The sequence below is a fragment of the Peromyscus maniculatus genome, chromosome 9 (genome assembly GCF_049852395.1).
Source record: "Peromyscus maniculatus bairdii isolate BWxNUB_F1_BW_parent chromosome 9, HU_Pman_BW_mat_3.1, whole genome shotgun sequence".
NCBI classification, from domain to species: domain Eukaryota; kingdom Metazoa; phylum Chordata; class Mammalia; order Rodentia; family Cricetidae; genus Peromyscus; species Peromyscus maniculatus.
Genome location: NC_134860.1, coordinates 100,658,896 through 100,684,527, shown reverse-complemented (window position 1 = coordinate 100,684,527; position 25,632 = coordinate 100,658,896). Strand labels below are relative to the sequence as shown.

At 43.3% G+C, this 25,632-nt stretch overlaps 1 protein-coding gene across 2 annotated transcripts; it reads right to left on the bottom strand.

Moving 5' to 3' along the window:
• Nucleotides 1-2,310: 2,310 nt before the first annotated feature.
• Nucleotides 2,311-19,367, bottom strand: Cln5 (CLN5 lysosomal BMP synthase). Of its 2 annotated transcripts, none has more exons than XM_006977985.4 (6): nt 19,254-19,367; nt 15,871-16,001; nt 9,996-10,261; nt 8,340-8,505; nt 6,569-6,794; nt 2,311-4,219 (listed from the first exon to the last, which is right to left on the bottom strand). In XM_006977985.4, the coding sequence occupies exons 2-6, from the start codon at nt 15,898-15,900 to the stop codon at nt 3,711-3,713; spliced, it is 1,197 nt and encodes a 398-aa protein (XP_006978047.2). In that variant the 5' UTR covers nt 15,901-16,001; nt 19,254-19,367; the 3' UTR covers nt 2,311-3,710. The 2 variants fall into 2 exon arrangements, with proteins under 2 accessions (XP_006978047.2, XP_042141239.1); XM_042285305.2 differs by lacking the exon at nt 19,254-19,367 and adding an exon at nt 16,516-16,530.
• Nucleotides 19,368-25,632: the final 6,265 nt, after the last annotated feature.

The window sequence follows — 25,632 nt, the reverse complement described above, 5'->3', positions numbered from 1 at the left end:
ACTCTTGAAGGCACTTGGAAGAGCATGAAGCTACCTGGTGAATAAAAGTGTGTTTGTTTTAAAAAGTTGGCTGGTTGTGGTGCAACAGACCTTTAAGCTATTAGAAGGCTAAGCCAGAGGATTGCAGTTCAAGGCCCACTCACGCTTCCAGTAGAAGGCCAGCCTGGCAACTTAGACTTCATCTCACAAAGTTAAAGGAGGCTGTAAAGATAGAATAGCTCAGTGGTAGTACACTTCACTTCTATGTGTGAGAGCCTGGGTTAAATTCAGTATACCACCAAACACACTTTCACCTTAGAGAAACTAAAGAATGTATTTTTATTTTTATTCCTAAACAATTTCCTCTATGTATGTAATGTATTTTGGTCATTTTCACTCCCAGTTACTCTGTCTTCCACTCTTGCTGAACCCCCTTCTCCTCAGCAAGTTTTTCTTCTACTTTCATGTCTTTTTTGGGGGGGACCCACTGAGTTTAACTGGAGATTGCGTGCATGAGCAGGATGGGAGGTTACTGAAGCATGGGCAGCTAATTAGTGGCACTACCACTGGAAAAAATGACTCCTATTGCCCAGCAAACTGCCAGTAGTTTATTAGAAAGGGGTGTGGCCTCCCGAGCTCCATCCCCATCCTGGTGGAGTGTTGACCACCTCACCTAGGGCAGACAAATCGAGGTGCTGTGAATTCGTGAATGCAGCAGCCACGTCCCACCGAAGCTTACTGAGCACTCAACTGTTAACTCTCAGCCCTTTGACCCAGGTATTAGAGACTTGTCACTTTCTCCTTCTGATTCTTCTAAGGAACCATTATTGAGTACAAGTTCTGAGTGCTGATTGTAATTATTTCATGTTTTAGCTGTTCTCTTCTGTCTGCAACCATAGATAGTTAACCTGTTATTTTGTTAGATTAATGGCTGAGAATATATTTATTCTGAATCACTAATATTCAACCTTTAACATAGAGCTTCTCTTAAAAGAAACACTCCACATTTGTAACTTGAACTGACATAGAAATAGAAACATATAACTCAAATGGTCACAAAATTCAATTCATAGATCCCTGTTTTTGATGAGAGCAATCAAGAAAGAAACTGGCCAGGCAGTTTAGGGTAGGAGACCCCAAAAGTAAATATTTTCCTTGACTTAAAATCTGAACATGTCATTGGCCTGCTGCACAGTTCTGACCTTGCCAAAGCTAGGGATACGAGAAGGGAGGCTCATCTCCCCCTAATGAGCATGCCTGGACCGTTTCATGGTTGAGCCAACTGTCTGGCTCCTCCCTTCCCCACCCTCCATTTTTCTGCTGCAACAACAATAAAAAGCTTAGACTAGCAGCAGTTCCTGTAATCCCATTTCCCAGCATCTACCCTGCTACACAGGAACTCTGCCTCCTTTTAAGCTCCCACCTATCAATCTATAATAAAACTGCTTTCTAAACTCATCCTCTTGTTGCCTATGAATTGCATTTGGGTTTATATACAAGAACCCAGAGGCCACTGACTCAGTAGAGATTTTCTGTGACCATGAGGTTCAGGCCCTGCAATTTTAAAGCCCACCCGAAGCAGTACAGAAAGCCGCCTTCAAAATCAGACATTCCATTTTCCCTATATCATTGTGATAACTATTTCAAAGAATGCTCTGAGTCATCTCTACCTCAAAGTTATCTTTCACTTGACAAACACATTTCACAGCTTGATCAAGTCTTGGGAGATCACGTGAATTACGCCTCTCTGCCATCGCCACCTCACTCTATAGTACTTTCACGGGCTTTCTTCATTTACTAATCTCCACAATCAAAGACCCAGAATGCTTGCTTTTTTTTTTTTTTTTAAACACAGTAGAACCTTGTTTTAGAAGTCAAGTTCCATGTGCATGTCCCCTGCCCCCTGTGCTACAAACCAAAGTCTGTGATTTAAAATGCCATACTGCATACAAGAATCTTTGCTTGTCACCTCAGGGCAGCTGGGAGTAACTCGATGTGGTGTAGTGTTACCTGAGTTTAGCCACTGGATGGTAGTAATGTGAAGATTACTACTTAGTAATGTGAAGGTTCTTATACCACATTCTGAAGACAATCAGGTCAAAGAGGCAACGTTTTTGGGTTGGCTTTGGCACTGTAACAGTGAGTACATAAACTGGAGGCAGTGGAAAGCCGTTCCCTCTGTGAGGACAAGTCTACCTCTGTGGTAGGCAGAACAGTGCAATACAGGATGCTAGTCATCTGGGGTCACTCTGACTTTGCCGGGCTTATACTTTTAAACAACAAAATGTAAATTCCTAGACCAATAAGAGCAAAGATACAAAGTTCAAGCCCTGGTTTTTGTCATTTGTTTTTATTAGACTGAACAGAAATAACAGACCGGTAACATTTGGTGCACAGATACTGGTCTAAAGGCCACAATCTGAATACTGCTGAAAAGCAGCCAGTGAATCATCATTTTGCATAACTTGAGTGAAAACACAATTCCAGGTCACTTAACCTTGCTAAGCCCTGACTTAACACATCTGGGCCAGCAGATATGTACGATGAGGCTTTTTATGACAGCTCAACAATAGTGTACTAACCTCTCAAGAAGCACTAAAGGTGAAATTGAGTATCATTTGCATATTAAACAGACTTTTTTCCATTATTGTGCTAGTGTGATTTATGAATGGGGAAAAGAACAAAAGAAAAAAAAATGGGTTCAGCTGATAAATACAGGACCTTAAGAGCTTGTCTAATGCCCCTAATACAAGCATAGTGAATTGAAGGTCCTTGACAAAATCCTATCCTTTCCAGGAAAGTGTACCCTCTTCTACTATGCTAGCCTTGTTAGTGGGTGAAGAACCAGAGGGCACACACAGGAAGTCAGAAGTACATTTCACCTAGCCATGTCTGCAGCCAGATACTCCGATGACCTGTACTGAAAAACTGCTGAAGCACTATGTACTGTCAGCTCAAAGTCTCAGTGATTCCAAGACACAGGAACTGACAGCCTGTAATCTACAGCAGGCAAGATCATGACAGCTTGTGCTTTTTTAATCCCAACAGTCCTGAGTTCATATATGCATTCAGTGTGCCCTTCCTGTGCCAACATAGGTGCCCTCAATCTCCACATTCCCAGAAGATGAATCATTTTAGAGGCAAAGACACAGATCTACAGGTTTTAAGTAGTACGGGTTGCTTATATCATAATGGCCAGTGGCCAGCTAGTTGCCAGCCGATTCTGAATTGGTGGCCAGAAAATCTGCTCTTTAATACTGTATTTACCATGTCCAGACACACTGCTCCAGCAGTGGAGTCCAAACAAGTCCTTAAGGTTATGTGAATAGAAAGCAGCCGACTAGACCTGGACCCCAACGTTGTAATAACTATAAAAATAACTATTCTTTAGATAACCAAAAAGCCCTTCAACTAAGAAGCAGCACTACTGTACCAGAAAAGGGAACCCCAGAAAAATGTCAGCATTGGGATCAAGACCTCCATAGCTGAGATCAACCAATTCTCCATAAGATCGAGATCTCAACGCATTCGAACACTTTGGCCACTACAATGATGGTTTCCGCTTCTTTCCAAGAGTCTTGAAATGCCAGTCAGTGTACTGTACTTCCAACAAGGAGCAAGCATGTCACCCTCCTGCCCCAAGGAGGAAAAGTGGGAATAGACACAAGTGTAAAAACAGCCCTGGAAGAAAATGGGTGCGGGTGGCTGGAGAGAGCAGTGGAGTGAACGTGTCACGAGTCAGGGGGTGGACGTCTGGTAGGCAAAGGGATTTCCTCGTATGTTATTTTGACAAAGGGGAATTTCATAGGTAGGAACCAATATTCAAAGTTATAAAACAGGTAGAACTCTCTGTGCATAATCACTGAATCAAAAACTTTCAAGAGACTCCACAGAAATTCTTTGGTTGACAAACGTGGTTTGAAGGGGTCATAAAATTTTTTTATGACTGAAGCGAGAGTCTTGTTTCCTTTTGGCCCAAAAATAGATGTTTCATTTCCCAAATAAGTAGGTTCTCCACTGTAAAGAAATACTCTTGTATAGTTTGTTTCTATCTTCTTGAATTCTGCTCCAAATTCAGCCAATTTCTCATACGTCCTTAACACAAATTTCGAACAGTCGTAGGATTCAAACCACGTCTCCACCCCTTTTCCTGGGCTGGCCTGGACCGTCCATGTCTCATAATAAATCCCTGTTTCATTGTCCTGCTTCACCCACTCTGCCATTTTGTTAAATGTGTTTCCTAGTTTAAGAAAAGCAACAAAATCAACTGCTTATAAAATGTTCTGAGACCCAGTTAAGACCAGGATGAATGAATAAGAAATACTGTAAAACTTCAAAGCCTGGATCCCACAGCAGGAATGCAAGCTTAGCTACATTTTCTTCCATTCTTCAAGGCCTTTGAATTGCAAATATACAAGACATAATGGGGATATAAATAGAACTCTTCAAATTGTACGGTTAGGCTATGGTCACTGTGATAGTCAAGAGTATGAATACACATAGGCTGTAGCCATGTTTCTGTTTTCAGCAAGCCTTGGATTCAGAAGCAAACAAGAAACAGGAGGCAAGAACTGGAAGAAGGAAAGGTGAAAGACAAAGACGGTGTAAGAACAAGAGAAGGACAAACGGATGAACTGGCAAAGAGCATGGGATGCTTAGCAGGCATGGCGGCTGAGGTGCAGTAGCTCCTGCCTAAGCTACATGCGGCCTCTCATCTATGTGAATACTAGCTATTCCCTTTCACCTTGTATTGTGGTTGCTGGGATACGGCTGACTACCTACCACACAAATTAACCAGTCAACCAAACTGGCCACTGACTGCGAGATTCACTGACTTCACAGACTCCTGGGTGGCTAAACAAGAGCTACTCCATCTTGCACTAAATCAGAAGAATCTCCAAATACTTAGAGAATGCTGCTCTTCTGCACGGTACAACCCTCATCTGGGCACATTTAGACACGACAGATGTAGGCCCCCAAATCTCACTACCAGCAAACCTTTCCTGGGTAACACTAGCCTAGGTTCATGATATAAACAGCAAGTCTGTCAAGGGAATCACTGGGTGCCTTTTCTACTTTTAGGGAAATAAAGCTACAATGCTATAACGTCCACGTTAGAATTGGAGGCATGGTTCTTAGTAAGCAACTTGAAAAATCTAGACTTGCAAACATTTTGTCATAACATCCAGAAAAGATCCTGGGGCAGCATTAATCATAGGCAAGATGAAGAATGAATTGACAAGCTTAAAATTCTGGCAAATGGAAGCATTTTACAGACGAGTGATCACTGTTTCATGATTGTCAGCTTATGTGAGGAGAGAGGAAGGTGTGAACTGGCTTGGGATGTAAAACCCACTGAGTACTGCTGAAAGAGAAGGCTTTCATAGTGGGGATATTGGGGTCCCTTGCATTAGAAAGCAGAAGGAAAGATTAGAAAAGCAGTGTTTGTTAAAAGACTGCAGGTTACATTTAGAAGACCTCAACTAGAGACGTGGCCTGTTCCATCCAGCTCTGTGACTGCAAGTGTCGGTCACATCACCGGCTAAACTCAACCTGTAACAACAGTTCCTTACCTGTGAAAACCAAGGGAGGGCTTACCCTCCTCCACTGGATTAGGAGTTAACACACCTTAAAGTTAACACATGTTGTGTACAAACTAACAAATAGAAGCTCTGATCAGTTCCTCAAGCCCTGGGGCTTGTGGGCTAATCAGCATCACAAATAACAAGTTCATTTTAGCGCTCTGCTTTTGTGGACAACCACCATGCAGAAAATAGGGTTTATACATAGTATGAGCAGGCCCTGAATTCTCCACGAGAGGCAATGGGCCAGTAAGGTAGATGTCACCCAAGGTCACATAATTAGCAACTGACCAAAAAAAGTTCCCATGATAAAAGAATCAACAATGCAGAATGCAGCAAATGCAAAATTACAATTGTGTTGCCAACTTTCCAGATGAACACTTAAACATCGCTCAAGGGGGCTTGAAATGTATTGGAACATATATTTCTGGGGAGGCAGTGTACCAAAATTGTTAAGAGAATGGCCTGTAGGGCTTTCCTATTGGGGCTGGAGTCCTATTACTACCTGGACAGCTTTAATCTGTATCTCAGTTTCCCCCATCTGCACAATGGAGAAAATGGTAATGACCCTCAGCATCTGTGATGCTGGTAAGGGGCGTGCTCTAATAGCATTCAGAACAGGGCCAGACTCAGAAGAAGCAAACCCTTAATTATTTCTCCACCTAAAAATAATTTATAGCCACCACTTTTTTTCAGATATAGTTTATGGGCCTTCCTAATGGGGCCTTTTATGGATCCCGAATCTGTTGTTTATTTGGATTTCAATTTAGCTATACACAGCATTTGTTTTATTCATGTTTATCATGGACAGAGCAGAAGATGAGCTCTGCATCTCCTAGCAAGGCTCAGCATCAGGATCCATTTGGTTCAAGGTGTAACGGTACCAGAAACTTAGACTACAAATGATCACCATGAGGCAGAATGTGACTGAAATTCAGCGAGTGAATGAAATCTTCCACTTGCCTATTGGTGGAATCATCAAACAGTATTTCATTTTTGAAACTTACCAGACATGGTCGCGACTACAGCTAATGTCCCATTTTCCTTCCAGTGTTGATCATCAATTCCTTCAAAAAAGCAGGCCGCTCCTTGGTTACACCAGAACGGAGCGTCCATTTCGGGTCGGAGGTGAGGAAAGGTACAGTTGCCAAGCTGAAAAAGCTCATACCATTCTATTGTGTAGTTCTTGCCTGTCAGCGTGTTCCTGAAGCCGATGGCATCATGCATAATTTTCTGTGTAGAGATAACACAGGTGTAAAAGCGTCTGTGAAGCAACCGTGGGCCGATGCCGCCTACCGGGAGAGAGTTCGGTACGCCACAAATGCACGCCACAAATGCACGCCAAGCAGAAGACCTGCTCAAGGGGCTGGCTCCACTTCTGTGTCCCTCTCCATGTGGTGACACCGCAGTCCCTCAAACTGTGGCGCCCATCACTGTGGTTTTGGCAGCCAGCGAGGGCTCATTTTACCAGGGATGTGAGCTACGTGAAGACACTCGAAATTTTCTCACAGCTTACAGTAAGCATGAAAAGCTGTCGTGAATGTTCCAGGAGAGAGTGCGCCTGCCTCACAGGGTGACTGAGCTGGGAAAGGGCTCACAGCAGAGCTTAGAGATGGAGAAGTGAGTCCTGCCTGTCTGCCCTTCTTCTCATTCCCAGGAGCTGGGTACAGATGGAGAGTTTACATTGTTGCCATGTAACACCACCTGAGAACACGTGGACTCTTAAAGCCAATAGAAATAGTCTTTACTCACAGACCAGAAGGCTACCGAGGGAACTTTCCCGACTTGTGTAGCCTACCGCGTGCCTTATCAGTCTTGCCTTTTCTGCACAAAAACAGACCCTGGTTCTTGCGCTTCAATTTCTAAGAACAGTCAGCAATAAAGGGAGCTATAGAAGCCACAAAGCAAGGTTTGTACATTGAGGGACTTGCCCAGAACTATGGACTATGATAGACTGGGTCTTTGTTTGGGCAAGTGTTGGGGTCTTACGTGCTGGGCTCTTAGGTCAGACTGGTGTCTTGGTGCCTCTAACATGGTGTCAGTTGTGCTGAGGTCTGGGGGCCCAGTACAAAATCCTTCACAGCAAAACAGACTAAGGCCAGTACCCTTGTTACTCACTGAAACCTTTGCTTTTTTGTGACAGTCTGACCATGTAGCCCAGATTGACTCTGAAGTAGTAATTCTCTTGCTTGGACCTTCCAAGTGCTGGGAATGCAGGTGTGCAGCACCATGCAGACGCAATGGTAACTCCTTCTGACCACCAACTTAAAGATGCGTCTTCATGGGCTGGGGAGATGGCTAGGTGGGTAAGAGTGCTTGCTATGCAAGCATGAAGACCTGAGTTCAAATCCCTGGTACCCACCTAAAAGCCAGGCATTTCCACTTGTGTCTATTACCCCAGTGTTGAGGGGAGAGACAAGCTCACTGGCCAGGTAGTTCAGACGAAAACGTCAACTTCAGGTTCAGTGAGAGACCCTATCCCAAGGGGGTAATGTGGAGAGTGACATCCAACATGCTTCTTCAGCCATTTCATGCTTGTGAATAGTTACACACATACACACACACACACACACACACACACACACACACACACACATACACACACACACACACACACACACACACACACACACACGCATGCACACATACAAAATGTGCATGCACACATACAAAATGTATCAATAAATATGATCTAGTAACCATCTGATTACTCATTTAAGTCAAAGGAATAACTAAATTACTTTTAAGCAAAGTTACAAGATCAAGATGCATTCTTACAAAGTGTCCCAGGAGGTCTCCATATTTAAATTCCCAAACAGGGGCTTGTAGTCTTAAGACTTCGATGATGTCATTGTCCTTCATAACTGGGATGGGTGATCCAGTAGGACAGAAGGTATACTTAGCTTGACAGTAGGGATCTGGCTTCGGACGGAAAGAGAAGCGTCTAGGGAGAAAGAAAACCATCAAAACCATCAAATGAGATCATAACAGGAACTGTTCTTCTAACACACTTTAGAATCCCAATTTTCATCTCGGGGCTTGCTCTCACTCTCTCTTTGTGTCGTCTGTCTGTCTGTCTCTGTCTCTCTCTCCCTCCCTCTCTGTCTCTGTGGGGGCTGTTTCATGTATATGTGCACATGTACAGGTACAGGTACCTTTCCTTGATTGCTTTACACCTTTATTTTTTGAAACGGGGTCTCTCACTAAACTGGCTAGCCAATGAGCTTCAAAAATCTGCCTTCCTCTGCCTTTCCCTCCATAAAGTTAGGGTCACAGGTATACACTGCCATGCTGGTTTCTACATGAGTTCAGAGAATCCAGACTCACGCCCTGGGGACTGTGCTGTGAACACTGGGTCATCTCCTCGGTCCTCAGCAATATTTTTTAAGAAAAATATTTGAAGCTTATATCATTGTGACTAAACATAAATGGACATTTTACTTGTTTTCATATACACACTTCCAATGATGTATTAAATATCGAATCATAAAGATTTCGTATTTAAAAATAAACATTCAACTAATTTTTACTGAGGATCTATCTACTATGTACAGGACTACACTGAAGTTCATGAGCAGAACACTGGAATATTTAAGTTTGGCAACAGCTAGTTTTCACTAGAGATGATCCTGCCAATCAATGATAGTGCTACTACCATTTCCTGTTTTCTGTTCAGGGCATGTGAGCATGAAGATACTGAGTAATTTTCCTAAGACCACACCGAGGATGAGCTGGTCGAACCAGATCCGATCTGTGGACTTCAGAACCAAGAACTCCCTGGAAGACCATCCCATCCTTCATCTTCTCAGCTCATGCTGTTATGCAAAAACATTTGTTTTCAAACGCTGCAGTTCCTTCCACTTCTCGATGTCCACACCAGGCTCCCTGCACCACCCCCAACCCCCAAGCCCCCGCCCCTGGTGTTTCGCAATCTCCCATGCGCCCTCAAAGCTTAGCTAGGTCAAAGACTCCAATTAGCTTCTCAGGTCCAGAGCCAGCACCTTCAGGTAGAAGTGGACCAACGAGGTGATCCTGATTGTCTCGGGGAGGAGATTCCCCAGGTTTGGAATTTAGAGCAGTAAGATTGGGAAACCCGGAGCACACCTGGGCGGGCGACCTCCCTGTAATTCTGCAAATGTTATGCAAAAGACAGCTAATGGTAAAGCGTGAAATAAATTCGGGGTGTCAAATGTGTTTTAACCTGCTCTCCGAGTCAGTTAGTTGTACCTAAAAGTCACTCAGCGCAGTAATCTCACTCTCCATTCCTCCCAGGACTCGGGACAGCCCTGAATCGGTGAGGAACCCTTCTGCTTCCAGCTAGCTAGGAACCGCGCTCCCAGGGTCGCCCTGTGCCCCGCGTCCCCAAGCACGCCGGGGTCATGGGCTGTGCGCCCTCCAAGTCCCCGCCGCTCCTCCCCGCTCCGCCTCACTCACTTGTAGGGCACCGGCCAGCGGCGCCCCGACGTCGGGGACGCGCCCAGAGCCGCCGCCAGCCCGAGCAGCGCCAGCGCCCAGCACCAGCCCGCTCCGCGTCGCCCTGCGCGCGCCATGCACGGTTCCCTGGGATCCCCGTGGCTCCCGACCCCGCGTCGGCCGAGCGTGCGCGCCGCCGCCCTGGGCGCGTGACCTCCGAGCGCCTGACGCCTCCGCTGGCCTGGCCTGGCCCGAGCGCCTCGGCTCCATCGCGCGTGCGCCGGAAGCTAAAGCAAAGCAAAACAAAACAAAAACAAAACGCTGTCCTCCCGGAAGAAGCTTGGGGTTGGCAATGCAAACCTCCCTCCAGCCTGGCTTATGGTGTGAGGCTGATTCTCGGAGAGTCTCCTGTCAAAGGTTCGAGATGTTTCATGCTTGATGATGTATTTTCCGAAAGAAAAATCCAAGCCTGTAAATCTGAGAAGGCAAAGTTTCTCCGTGACTGGAAGAGCAGGATGCCATGATGACATTTTAACCTCTACTAGGATTGGAGAGAAGCACTATTTCCTTGTAGTTCTCAGGCTGATTTTATCTGACTTTTACTTCAGGATGATGACTAGCCAGCCCACTTTGTAAAGTTCAAGCTAATCTTTACTCTCTCATTTATAATTCCCCGAACACAGTGAATCATGATTCTGAGAAGGGTCTCCAGGTTGCTAGAGGGTTCTGTGGAACACAAAGCCTTTTCTAATTTTCTAATAAAAGCCTGACACTAATTTTCCAACCACATTTTAACGCAGAGCCAAGGATATTTGGATGTTAACTAAAAATGAATGACGTCCTCAGAAGTTTATGGGGCTTGGATATACTGTTAATCTCTATAGTGAGAATAAGACCACTACCACAATTTGAGACAAATTTGAAGCAAGCTGGCTTTTGATTGGACTGCCTCCTAACTTGGGTTAAAGAGAGCAGTCTTGAATCCATTTCTTGGGCCCCTTTTAAGGAGTAAAATCTCAAGTAGTTGCAAAACAGGTTTACAGAAGAGAGAGAACGGGGCAGTAAGGAAATGCAGAGAACAAAAATCTCAAAAACCATGTGGTCACCAGGTGATTAGGAGTCCTCAGGGAGGGTAAGGATATTCTCAAAAGTTCAGGTCATGGTTGGGGAAGGTCAGGTTCCAGGAAACAGAGAGCAACTCAGCCCTTACAGTAAACAGAAACTCATTTTTGACAATACAGCATAATGGCTCCTGCCTTCAAAATGTGGCCAGGCAGGTTCCTCATTCCCCTTGACTTACGTTTCCCTGTCAAATCTTTGATAGGGGGATGTCTTAATATTATCGTCAAGCAGCAATGATTCTAGAATTGTTTATCTGACCGGTAATCAAGTCAGTGACCCTTTGGAGGGCACAGGGCCCGATTATGATAACCAATAGAAATAATATTAGAGGAGGAGAACCATCTTAGCCATATTGGCCAATCTAAGTTTGTTTGAGAGATTAGATCATCAATTTGGTTATCAATAGTACAAGAGAAATCAGAGTCATTAAACAATCAAGATAATGTTTAAGTAACAGGTAACCTATAGTAGCTCTATTTTGGAGAACAGTTGTTCTCAGTTCTCCCGTTTCTTGATTAATTTCTGCTAATATTTTTGCTGAAATAGTAGTAGTTTTTGAAATTAGACAGGCCATTTCAGAAACCTCTCTTTGTCGTCCAACAAGAAGTCCTGGGACGGGGGACAGAAAGGCTGTGGTAGCGGCAACTGTAGTGGGGTCTAATAGATGTGAGGAATCACCAAAATTTTCAGGAAGCGCTTTTGTAATTCCATTACAAACTGTAAAGAACTCCTGAGTAAAATAGGGATAACCAAATGGAATAAAAAGTGTGATAAGAAGTGGAATTACATCAAGAAGGGACATTTGTGCAATCAAAACAGAGACAGTGGAAGAAAAAGGCATTATCAATGGGGATATCAGCTGCAGCCTTTAAAACATTAGTGGGGGAATGTTCTATTACGTCTCTGTTATCCTTGTATGTTTTTCATAAGAAACCCCTATTCCACCCAAATATCTTTTTAAAATCCTGGGAATAGAGGGATCTCCTCTGACACAGCAGTTTTCTCATTGGCTTTTTAGTGCTAGATGGACTCAGAAATTATATTCCATATTATTAGTTATGGGCCAAGTTATTCTGCATATGTTATGTTCAACTGAAGTGATTAATGACTCTTCCCTCCCTCTTCTTATTTTAGCACACCTGTAATCTCCATTATCAGAACCCTTTAAAGATATTTGACTATGCTGAAGTCTGTGTTATTACATTGCAATTGGTTATTTATATTAGTCCATCCTAAGTATCCTCCATCCATCCGGCTAAAGACTATTTGTTCTCCTTCTTTTGTCCAAACTATGGGCCCTGGTGGATAAAGGCAATATCAGGCTGTTTCCTATGACAGGGGAGCCTTTTATTTACCCTCTCAAGATGCATTTAGGTTCTGTTTGCGTAGGTTGAAAACAGAACAACAAAATGGTTAGCTATAGGATAACCATGATACATATTTCAACACCAAGAACACAAACTTATGTTAGACGGTCAAATCTTAGAAAGTTTGATTTTTAACGGTTCTTTTTCAGTCACTTTCCACCTCTGGGGGTTTGGCTCCTCTTTTGGCAGTTTCTTCCAGTGCCTTCTTGAGGTGTGGGATAAATGCTCAGTCCTCTTTCCTGATTCTTTAACCCTGTCCCAAGCATTCAAAGCTGCTGTATGGCTCTATGCCAAGGCGTGATCATTGAATGTAATCTGTCTTTGCAAATCAGCAAACTGGGCCTCACTGAGAAGCTGTTCTTGGGAAATTTCCATACTTCTAGCCCAACATCATTGTTTTATGACCTTTGCTTCCTCTCTCCACCATGTTTTCCATTGTAACTGAGGACCAGCTTCCAATACTGCTCTAACTAAATCTTCCCAGTTTTGTGGAATGGTTCTGTTCTCAGTGGATGAATTTAACATCTGCTTTACAAAAGGTGAATTCATACCATATGAAACTATTACTTCCTAAAATATTTTCAAATCAAACACTTTTATAGGATCCCAGTTAACTTCTGAATAGCCTTAATTTAGTCTATCATCTGGTGGTCATTCTTGAATGGTACCTGGATAAATAAGGGTTGGTTTTCTAATAACCTTGGACTACTTCTCTTCTGTTTCATAATGTAATGGTGCAATAGATTCTGCTCTGAACTCCTCTGTCTACATGTGGATATTTTTCTTTGTTTCATTAGTAGGTCTTTCTAAACATTGTATCATACCAGTCCATTTTTTTTTAATTTGGTACCCATATCGAACAACTTTTTTAAGGATAAAACATGAATTGCCAAACTGATAATGATTATAATTGACATTATGTCAATCTCAGCTGTCTTGATTATCCCTTCATTTAGTTGTTCCATTTTCAAACCATCCATTGTGGAATTATACAGAGACCTAACTCCCTGCATTGTAGTATTTTCCCCCCATTTTTAACATGGAGGAAAAACTTAAAAAAAAAACTAACATCCCACCCCCACCCCCCACCCCCGCACGCACGCGCACACTTAAGAATTCCCAGGTGTCTCATCAGATCTGCTGCTGCGGACAGTTGCTGCATAGCATGGCTGGGCAAAGAACACAGGCAGTTCACAGCATGGACGAGGGCAGCTGCAGCTCTTTGTAAAAATGGTTATAAAGAGGGAAGATGGATTCTTCCTCCTCAAAACGGTTTTCAGAGGGGGCTCTCTGGTCTCTGCTACAGGCACTTGAAGGGTCCATCTGCCAGCAACCAGGGCTTAGCCACGTTGCCTGCTGTTATTTTATAACTGCATTTTTACCACTGTTATGAATCTCAATGCAAACATCTAACATGCAGGTGGGCCTAGGCTATCCCCATAAAAACATCTTTCAAGCCCCAAAGGGTTGAGACTTACAAATTAAGAAGCTGCTGCAAGCCCTTTGCCAAACTGCCTAGGTCATTGTCTTACTGCATCATAAAACTGGACCATCCCAGTTTCTGGTGTTTGGTGCTCATAGCTGTGGCCTTAATTTTTAACCTTTTTATTTATCCATTTTAAAATTACATTTTATAAACTTAAAATGCCCCATAGCCTTATACATTTAAATATTTAAAAAGTGTTCCTTAGAGAATATCCAGCCTAGGCAGTGGTGGTACATGCCTTTAATCCCAGCACTTGGGAGGCAGAGGCAGGTGGATCTCTATGAGTTCAAGGTCAGCCTGGTCTACAAAGTAAGCTCCAGGACAGCTAGGGCTGTTACACAGAGGAACTCTGTCTCAAAGAAAAAAAAAATCCAGTTATTTTAATTTAAATTTTCTGTAAAACTCCAAAATTTCCTCTTAAAAAGGTTTAAAATCTCTCAACTGGGTGGTCTTGCACTATCAAAAAATAAGGTACTTTTTTTTTTTAACTTCAAGAGGGAAGATACAGGGCACAACCACAATCTGCATAAGGCAAAACTAAGCTCCAACAGTGCCAACAATTAACAGCTCAATATCTGGGATTCACGCACAATTATTTGGGTTTCCTCAAGGGGGAGATCACCTCTTTGGCATAGATCACCTCCTAGGTCACCTCTTTGGTCCCACCCTCAGTAGCAATAACAGCCTGCCTTCTAGGTCCCTTGGCTGGTACTTCTGGTGACTATCACATGGCACCAGCATTTCCAAAACTGCTGAGGTCCACCATTGCAACTGGGCTTTCTTTTAGGAACTCTACCCAGCCACAATTCCCTGTGACCACTTAAAACCAATAAATACCATCTGGGTGACTCTTAAATTGCAAAATCTGGCTGCCAGCACCAAATATGAGTGCATGGAGGTGCAGCTTTAACACCTTATTGTTTTTAAATCCTATCTTTCATTAACCTTGTTTTCAGACAGGACAGGAATTATCTTACAAAAATCCATCCTAACCCAAAATATCTTGGAGACCTGTTGTTGCCTCCCGGGTAGGCTCACCCCATGTGATCACCTTTAATCAAGATGGTGGTAAAGTCACATGACATCCACCTTCTTCAACCCTAGCAAAGATGGATGCCAGCCATGTGGCTGCTTAAAGATGGTGGCAATCCACATGTTGCTTATGTCCCCAAATGGAATCATGCCACATGGTTCCTTTAAAATTACCCATGCATAGTTTTTTTTTAAAAAACTATCAACTCCCAGTGTTACTCGTTTTAATTTACTTTTTTTCATAGCTTTTATTGATTTTTAACCATATCCAATAATCTTACAAATCTTGAGGTACAGAATGTTCACACAAACCAAGTCTGATTTTTTTTTTGGGTGGGGGGGCTGTTCTGCTTTGCTTTCTTTTCCCTGCCACAGGGTCAGGCGGCTGAGACTAACCCAGGACATAAAGGAAATGGTTACATAAGCATGCCTGGGTCTAGTGAAGACAGAGCCATAATCCAGCTCTAGAACCAGCTTTCCAATAAAGTAGAACAGCCTAAAACAACGTTAAAGTTATCCACACCCAGAAGACATCTGAACTCCTGCTAACCTGAGTCCAGTGACCAAAAAGGCAGCCATGGCAGCACTGGTGCCCAGCAGCAGCAAAAGCAGGAAAAATATCCAACCCATTTCTGACTCAGCGCCATGCTTGCAACAAAACTTAAGGATACACCAGAAAACACAGAAAAAACTTTCCAACAAAACAAGGAGACACAAAACAGAGAGTCTATTTCTTGAGAAAGAGACAAAACTTTCCAACCAGAACCAGAAGCAGATGGGTGGGCAAATTCTCACTATATGCCCTGGGCAGGAGAATATTGGGGTCCCATTGAGCCCCTTCCACATCCCAGATAGGGATCCCACAGAACAGAACCAGACTATGACTCACCAGGAGGGCTCCGTAGCTGCTTGTTGGCATTTCTCAGCATGGAAGTTCACTCTGATAGTCCAAGAACTGAAGGCGGCCTCAGAGCCTTGGAAAGCCTCCAGGCATGTTCCTCCTGAAGTGGCCCCTCAACCCTGAAGTTCCAGATCAAAGATCCAGATTTAGAATTTGGATGAGTGGTCTGAATCTCACTGGGGCCTCCAGAAATGTTAGTCCCAATGGCACAAATAAGACCACTACCACAAATTTGAGCCAAATTTGAAGCAAGCTGGATTTTTATTCAGGGGCACCCAAGAGCTGGCCAGTGGCTGCCTCCTAAGTTGGGTTAAAGAGAGCAGTCCTGAATCCATTTCTTGGGCCCCTTTTAAGGGGTAAAATCACTTGTAGTTGAAAAGCAGGTTTACAGAAGAGAGATAATGGGGCAGTAAAGGAATTATGGGGTGGAGGGGATCTCAAAAAACATCATAGGGTCACCATATGATTAGGGAGGCATCAGGGAGGGTCAGAGAGCACCAGGGAGGGTAAGGGTAGTCGCAAAAGTCAAGGGTTGGGGAAGGTCAGATTCTAAGAAACAGAGAACAGCTCAGCTCTTATAGTAAATAGAAACGTATTTTTTTTTTTAAAACAATATAGTATAATGACTCTTACCTTCAAAATGGAGTCAGGCAGATTCCTCAATAGTTACCTGTTTTATAGGTGCTTAGCAACCCTAAACAAATAAATCAACTATATTATAGCCTCTATTTTCAGATGTTTACTGACACTTTCACGTGACTATCACAGCATAAATTTAGGGTTGAATTTAATAAAGTTAGAAATTACAGTAGTCACACATGAAGAGAATAGATAGGGGCAGCTGTTTAATATGGACACTTAAACCCTAATTCCAAATCAAGAAATTTAGGATATACAATCTTTCATTGAGTCTTTTAGACAGTTCTTTAAGCTTGTACTAATTTACTGAATATGATCTTTTCTTTCATTTTGAACAGTTTATCAGTGTTTCTCAAGAAACCAGATTCAGAACAAGCATTTCTCTGTTCTTTACGTGATTTGATAAAACATGTTGTCTGGACATGGTGGTACATCTGAAATCCCAGCACTCCGGAGGCAGAGGCAGGAAAATCTAAAGTTTGAAGACAGCCTGTGTGATAGAGCAATACCTTGTCTCCAAACAGAACCCAAAGGATACAACAAACAAATAAATTCATGGAAGGCCATTGCTCTGGACTGAACTCCTACACCAGGCTTCAACAGACCAAACTAAAATGGAAGTGCTTGTGCTATGTGTTGTGAAAACCAAGTGAATTAAATTTTTTATGTGTATGGATGCCGGAATCCAATTACAGTGGAGTTCAGGTCCCAAAGACAAGGCGTGGATTCGGCAAAGTGAAGGAGGAGACTGACAGGATCTGAGGGTGAATTGGGATGGCTGCCACTTTATTGAGAGAAAGGCTACATGTTTTATACTCTATAATTGCACAAAGGATTAAATGGGAGAAAGGGAAGGGGGCATGTGAACTGGGGTGTGGCTTGTGATCAGGGATTGACTGTGACAAGTTAATAGGCACCAGTCACATGTTAATGGGAGGGCCACAAGTTCCTCCTGCCAGAGATAAGAATGACTCCCTTTTTAGCAAGCCCCAGAGGGAATGGGGACTTTTGCTAAATGCCTGGCCTTGGGAAAAGGATTTTCTTGGGGACAGACACTTCAATAGAGAATATTGTAGGTTTTTTTTTTTTTTTGGTATGGCTTAGTTTATCCAAATATCTAAAGCTTAAGGTCGTACAAAGAAGCTAGGCAAATATTACTGTGAACTTGACTAGACCTTAGGAATTTATAAATCTTGATTATCAAATATACCTTATTTATCAAGCATATGCTATTTATCTAAATGTTCTAGCAGCTTGGTGCTAACCTGTGTGGGAGTAGGCAGAGTTATCACCCTATATGGTTCCACGGTCGTGATTTATTTCCAAAGAATTATTTTGTTTTAAGAGGCTGCCATTTTAAACATTTTCATCCTTCAAAGCCCACACAACATTTCCCAAAGGCCAAGGCACACGGGAACTCTCACAGCAGACAGTGAAAATTATTAAGACAAAAGTGAGAGGGTACCAGAGAACTGTGATCCACAAGGCTAAAATGTTGGAACTTTGTCAAGCATGCCATGGGGTCCATGCTGTACGGGTGTTTTGCCTGCATGTATGTCTGTACACCATGTGCATGTAGTGCCCTTGGAAGCAAGAAGTCATCAGGTCGTCCCCCCTCCCAGAACTGGAGTTACTTAACCACCAGCTGAGTGCTGGGAACTGAACCTGAGTCCTCTGAAAGAGCACCCAGCGCTCTTAGCCACTGAACCATGTATCCAGCATAAACAAAGTGAAATTGGAAAGGACCCCTCCTCCCCTGCCCAATTAGGGGTTTATAGCAACCAATCAAAAAAAAAAAAAAAAGTCCAGTCAAAGTGAGTTGGTGTAATAAACAAGCCCTTTGTGGTGGTTAATCTTCACAGACAACTTGACTAAGCTTAGAATTTCCACAGAAAACACATTTCTGAGTGTATCTTGAGAGTCTATCCAGGCGGTTGGACTGAAGACAGAAGACCCACCCTGAACATGGGCAGAACTGCCCCACGGGTTTGGTCCTGGACTGAATAAAAAGGGAGAAAGCCAATGGAGCACCAGCGTTCATCTCCCTCTCCTTCCTTACTGCAGATGTGATATGGCCAGCTGTCTCATGCTCACTACCATGCCCCCTGCCATGACGGACGGTATCCTCAACATAAACTTCCTTCCTGAGCTGATTTTGTTGGGCATTTTGTCATAGCAATATAGTAACCAATGCATCTTCTACTTGAACTCTTGCAAAGTAACCTGATGTCACCCAACCCACTTTTGGGATTCCTGTTTTCTTTTACCCAAGTTATCTTACAAAAGCCAATCTCTGTGCCATGCCAACAAATCTATTTTGGATGGGATGATTCACTCATGAAAGCCAACTAGGTTTTAAGTCAAACTTGGAGATATATTTTCAGACAAAATTTGTTGGTGTAATCTAATAAAATTAGCTTAAAATTGAATTTCAGTTATACATACTGGTTCTGAAAGTGTAACTCAGGGCCTTACTAAAGTCAAGTAAGAGCGTTACCACTGAGCAACACCCCGTTTTAACTACCCACGCCAAGGAAAATGACAGGCACAAACCATTCAGTGAGCAAAAATACGTTAGTGTCAAGGTTTTGACAGAGATGACATTTGCTACACAGTAGTATCCTACAATAAACCCGGGGTTGCTTTGTGGATTCAGACCTAGGGAATGGTGGCTCAGAGATGCAAGCACCATCCTCAGCATCACAGCAGGCAGCGATGGAGGCAGCTCTTACCTCCGGCGCTCAGAACCAGACCACATTAGTTTCCTGGACTCACTGCTTTTATCCTCCTTTTATTGATGACAGCCATGGACACAAACGTGTTCTCCCCAACAGCTGCTCTTTCCTCTGCTAGCTACAGTTGTCACGTGTACTTCCCTTTCCCAGTCTGGGCCTCTGACACTTGTCAATGTTTAGCCCTGTAAACATCCTGCCAGGCCAAAGGCTAAAGGCAGCCTTCCAGGTGTGCGGCTTTCCACCCAGGGATTCTGAACAGCTCAAGACTTCTGCTTGAATGCAGATTCACGGTGTTGTTACTAAACACTGGAAAAATAAGGCCACAGTGAATTTCTGCTGGAAGACACAGGGTTAATAATTTAATGGTCCAACGATAGAAGCAGCATTCCTGGAGACTGCAGATTTTATTCTTTAATAATAAATAAATATTCTTAAATAATAAAGATAAATGCCTTGTGTATAGAAGAAACACACCTTGTTCTGGCCAAATGAAACAAAAACACAAAGTAAATCCATTGGTCACTACTTCTTTCCTGTCGTCATTTGAGAAAACGAGGCTCTGTATAAGGAGTTCTGGAATTTCTACACCGTGAGACACCGGGTACAAACACGGAGTGCAACTGCAATCCCAGCCAAGACGACTTTCTCGCGATCCTTGGTTCCAGTTCCGGCTACATCAGGACGCGGAGCTGTTACAAGAATCCTAAGGCATTCTTTTCCCCCCAGTTCTGAAGCAGAGGCCCCTACTCAGTATTCTTTGTTAAAAATACTTCAAGTTCCACTTTTGGAACTTGAGCGGTTCAAAATTTTATTGTGAAAAAAAAAAACTGAAAAATGATCAAAAATGTATCAATATTGACAGTCTGTTTTTAAATATGTTTTGTGGAAGTTACTATCTGCTAGTTCTACAAAGAAGAGAATCCATTTATTTCCTTCGCTGTTTCTTTTAAAGATTATCCTCCCCAACGCGTGCCAAGTTATTAAAAACTAGTTTATGGTTCTCTGGCGCCCTCTACCATCAGAAAGGGAAACATCAGGCTCCGGAGGTTCTGCAGGGTTCACCAGGCACTTCTTGAGCAGAACTCCAGTCCTCGGAGAGCTTTGATGGTGGTAGCTGTGCCTGGGCTCTGCAATGCGGCAGCCCCAGCTGGTGCGAGGGAGGAGCGTGGGCCCAGCTGCAGAGGCCGGCTGTCAGAAGTGGGTTGGGATGTTGGGATGCTGCAGCCCAGCTCCTACCTGGTGGCTTCTGTGGCTTGCAAGTGTGGCAGCGAGGCGCTAACATGGTGCTCATGCATCTAGAGAGGCTGGACTGTGACAGGCTGCTGGTTTCTGAAGGTGGGTAGCAAGGTGTATCTGCTGCAGCCCCACCCACATCTTTTATTTTCCTCCGTTGTCCGATTTGTCTTGTTGATTGTAGCCAACACCTGGCCCACTGCCTACTCCCCACGAGAAATGAGCTTTAGAGAAAAAGTGGGTAGGAAGGGGTCCATGGGCCATTAAAGGTCTGAGCAGGAGAGAAACTAGTCCCTGCTACATTTCATCTGCAGAAGCCTACAAGACACAGCCCTCTGTCTCCACTCTGCCGATACCTTTTTCTTTTCTTTCTATTCCTTCTCCTATTTCTTTTTGTGGTGAAATATACATAACGTAGAGTTCACCACTGCAGATGTTTTAGGTGTGTAAGATCCAGTGAGACACAATGCTGATCCACCATCTCCATCATCCAGCTCCAGGATTTTTCCATCACCTCCAAATGAAATTGCATTCATTAAGCAATGACTTTGTCTTCTCCTCTTGTGTCAGCCTCCCGTGACATCTACTCTACTTTCTGTCTCCATGCATGTGCCCCTTCTAAGTAAGCCATGCACTGTCTTTTCTTTGGTGTCTAGCTTCTTTCACTGAGCCTGTGTCTTCAAGGTTCACTTGTTTGTACATTTCCTTGGGATTATTGCTACCACAAATGAGTGGACAAATAACTGTTTGAACTTATGGATACCTGACATTCGACAAAAGAAGCCAAAAGTACACAATGGAAAAAAGAAAGCATCTTCAACAAATGGTGCTGGTCTAACTGAATGTTGGCATGTGGAAGAATGCAAATAGATCCATATCTATTACCCCGCACAAAACTCAAGTGCAAGTGGATCAAAGACCTCAAATCCAGATACACTGAATCTGATAGAAGAAAAAGTGGGGAATAACCTTGAACTCATTGGCACAGGAGATCACATTCTGAACAGAACACCATAAGCACAGACACTAAGATCAACGATTAATAAATGGGACCTCAAGAAACTGAAAAGCTTCTGTAAGGGAAAAGACACCATCAATAGAACAAAACGGCAGCCTACAGTGTGGGAAAAGAGCGTTACCAAATGAAGTGTTTATCTAATTATTCTTTATCAATAAAAACTTGGGAGTCAGATATCAGGGCAAGAACCTGAATGATCAGAGAAGTGGCAGAGAAGCGACCAGTGACCTACTCTCTCTCTCTCCTTCCTGGCTCCAAAAGGCAGAGAATCTTTCTAAACTCCTCCCTAGTACTTCCTGTGTCTCTCTATATGTCCTTGGTCCTCCAAAACTTCTATGGCTAATTTTGGTCAGCTAATAACTAGCTCTGCCCTCTGATTCAAAGTAAACTTTATTGTCAGTCTTGGAAGTGTCAGGGTGTGATCAAAATGCCCCACAACAATCAATCCCACATCAGACAGAGGACTTATTTCCTACCTGGAGGCTCAGGTATAAAGAACTCAAGAAACTAGATATCAACAAACCAAATAACCCAATTTAAAAGTTGGCTACAGATCTAAACAGAGAATTCTCAACAGAAGAATCTCAAATAGCTGAGAAACACTTAAGGAGATATTCAACATTCTTAGCCATCAGGGAAATGCAAATCAAAATGATTCTGGGAGCCTATGTTACACCTCTCAGAATGACCAAGACCAAAAACACAAGTGACAGCTTATACTGGAGAGGATGTGGAACAAGGGGAACACTCCTCCATTGCTGGTGGGAGTGCAAACTTGTATAGCCACTTAGGAAGTCAGTGTGGTCATTTCTCAGAAAACTGGGAATTGATCTATCTCAAGACCTAGTTATACCACTTTTGTGCATATACCCAAAGGAGAAATCATGCCACAAGGACACTTGTTCAACTATGTTTATAGCAGCATTATTCATAATAGCCAGAACCTGAAAACAACCTAGATGCCCCTCAGCAGAAGAATGGATAAAGAAAATGTGGTATATATACACAGCTGTTAAAAACAAGGATACCCAGAAATTTGCAGGCAAGTGGATGGAACTAGAAAAAAATTATCCTGAGTGAGGTAACCCAGACCAATAGAAACAAACATGGTATGTACTCCCTCATAAGTGGATATTAGCTGTAAAATAAAGGACAACTATGCTACAATCCACAGACCCAGAGAGACTGAGTAACAAGGAGGATTCATGAGGGGATGCCTGGATCTCCCTGGGAGGAGAAATAGAGGAGATTTTGTTAGTGGACTGAGGATGAGTGGGGACGGGAACATGAGTGATCAGGTTGGCAGGGGAAGGGGGAGTGTACTGAAAGAGACTATTGGAAAGGGGGTCAGGTAAAAACCTGGCATAAGGGAATCTCCCAGGAATCTACAAGGATGACCCCCAGCTAAGACTCCTAGCAATAGCAGATATGTAGCCTGAACTGATCATCATCTCCTATGACCACATTGGTGACTAGCCCAATTGTTGTCAAAGAGGCTTCATTCACCAACTGATGGAAACAGATGCAGACCCACAGCCAAATATTAGACAGAGTTTGGGGAATCCTGTAGAAGGGGGGGGAAAGGATTGTAGGAGCCAGAGGGGTCAAGGACACCACAAGAAAATTCACAGAATCAACTAACCTGGGCTCATTGGGACTCACAGAGACTGAACTGACAACCAGGAAGCCTGCATGGGACTGACCTAGGCCCTCTGCTTATATGTGGCAGTTGTGTAATTTGGTCTTCTCGTGGGACTCCTAACAATGGGAGCAGGGCCTGTCTCTGACTCTTTTGCTGGCTTTTGGGACCCTATTCTTCATACTGGGTTGCCTTGTCCAGCCTTAGTACAAGGTAAGGTGTTTACTCTTACTTCACCTTGATATGCCATGTTTTGTTGACATCCATGGGAGGCTCGCCTTTTTCTGAACAGAAATGGAGGAGGAGTGGATGGGGTGGGGGCAGAGAAGAGGGTGGGGGGAAACTGTGGTCAGGATGTAAAATAAATAAATAAATTTATTAAATTAGTAAATAAATTTATTTTAAAAATCCCTGTGTGAGTCTGTTTGTAATTGCTCCACGTACGTGCATGACTTTATTGGGACACATTCAGTTGTGTATTAAACCTTTAGAGGGACTGCTATAGTGCTGAACTGTCCTTTTAAATATTAACTTAAAAATGCTTCTCATTAAATTTACATTTGCCCCAGCACTCGGGAGGCAGAGGCAGGCGGATCTTTGTGAGTTCGAGGCCAGCCTGGGCTACCAAGTGAGTTCCAGGAAAGGCGCAAAACTACACAGAGAAACCCTGTCTCAAAAAAAAAAAAAAACAAAAAAAAAACAAAAAAAAATTTACATTTGCAATACTTGAAATCTGAAGCCAGAGGATATCTCTAATTCATTTCCTGGCTGAATTTCCCCAGGAAGAATAAAATGACTTCTTGCAGTCATTTCGCTACTGATTAGTGACAAAGTTGGCTGTAGATTTCAGATCTCTTTCTCTAAAGCTTAGGGAAGGAAATGTCTGGTTTTTTTTTTTTTTTTTTTTTTTTTTTTTGGTTTTTCGAGACAGGGTTTCTCTGTGTAGCTTTGTGCCTTTCCTGGGACTCACTTGGTAGCCCAGGCTGGCCTTGAACTCACAGAGATCCGCCTGGCTCTGCCTCCCGAGTGCTGGGATTAAAGGCGTGCGCCACCACCGCCCGGCGGAAATGTCTTTTAAAGAGCATCAACGTTAGTGTGGCTGGTATCCACATACCTGTTCAATACACGGCCATTGACATCCCGGGGGCTGGAGAGCAGTGTCCCAGCAGCACTGGCCCCCACGGTGAAGTCTAGAGGAAGGAGGAAGGAGGGGCTTATTTGCTCTTGATTAAAATGCAGGCATTGCTTCAGAACTTGCTAAGGGTGCCAGGAGGCCTTCTTGTGTTAGCATGCTTCAGTTCTTATCTGTTTGCCGAATTATTGATTTGGAATAAAATACACGGTTTCTTTGCACACACATACGTGTCCATGCACATAAGGCACAAGGCTGATGTCAGCAATCATCTTCAGTGGCTCTTCCATCGTACTTATTAAGGTAGAGTCTCTGAATCAAACCAGAGCTTGCCCCTCTGGCTATTATTGTTATCCACCTTACTGTGGAGACCCTGTTTCCCCATTCTGAGGCAGAGATTACAGATAAGCTGCCACCCTCACTCACTAGACATTTATTTATGTGAGTTTCTGGGCATCTGAAATCTGGTCTTCATGATTGCATTAAGTTCTTAATTGACAAGCAATCTGCCAACCTAGAGATTCCTTGCTTTACAAGGATTTTTGAGATCTAGTTTCATTAACTTCCCTGTGTCTTTGAGCTCTGTTATTATCAGTCAGAACTGAGTCCATGCCTTTAAAAAGTGTGTCTAATAGAGCTCATTGGAACTATATAGAAGGACAGAAGACCCCAAAATGAATATACACAACTACAGCCATCTAATAGTTGACAAATATGCCAAAAACATACACATTTTCAACACATGGTTGAGTCCTTATTACTGAAGACACCATATACTTTGGACACAGGACCTGGAAGATCCAAGGTGGATCTGACCTGAAGGCTTCCTCTTAGAAGACTAGCTTTCATGGTACAAGAGGTGCCATACAAACTTCTTCTGTGTCTGCCAGAGGTCTGTTGCTCAGTCTTTGCTGCACTTGAGAATCATCTGAGGTGCTTTAAAAAACATATGACACCTTAGACCAGTTACATCAAACTCTGGGATGGCAATTGATAATAATGCTTTTCTTTTTTTAAAAAAAAATTTATTTTTATTTTATGTGCATTGATGTTTTGCCTACATATATGTCTGTGTAAGGGTGCCAGATCCCCTGGAACTGGAGTTATAGACAGTTGTGAGCTGCCATGTGGGTTCTGGGAATTGAACCCAGGTCCTCTGGAAGAGCAAACAGTGCTCTTGACCTCTGAGCCTTCTCTCCAGCCCCGATAATAATGCTTCTCAATGCACTCAGGGGATTCCCCAGTGCTCCAGCTTGTAGACTCCTGGTTTCTCTGGGTTTCCAAAACCAGTTTCAAGAGATGCATGCTGTCACCTGCAGACTCTGTCACATGTACATGATGGCAAGTGGTGGTG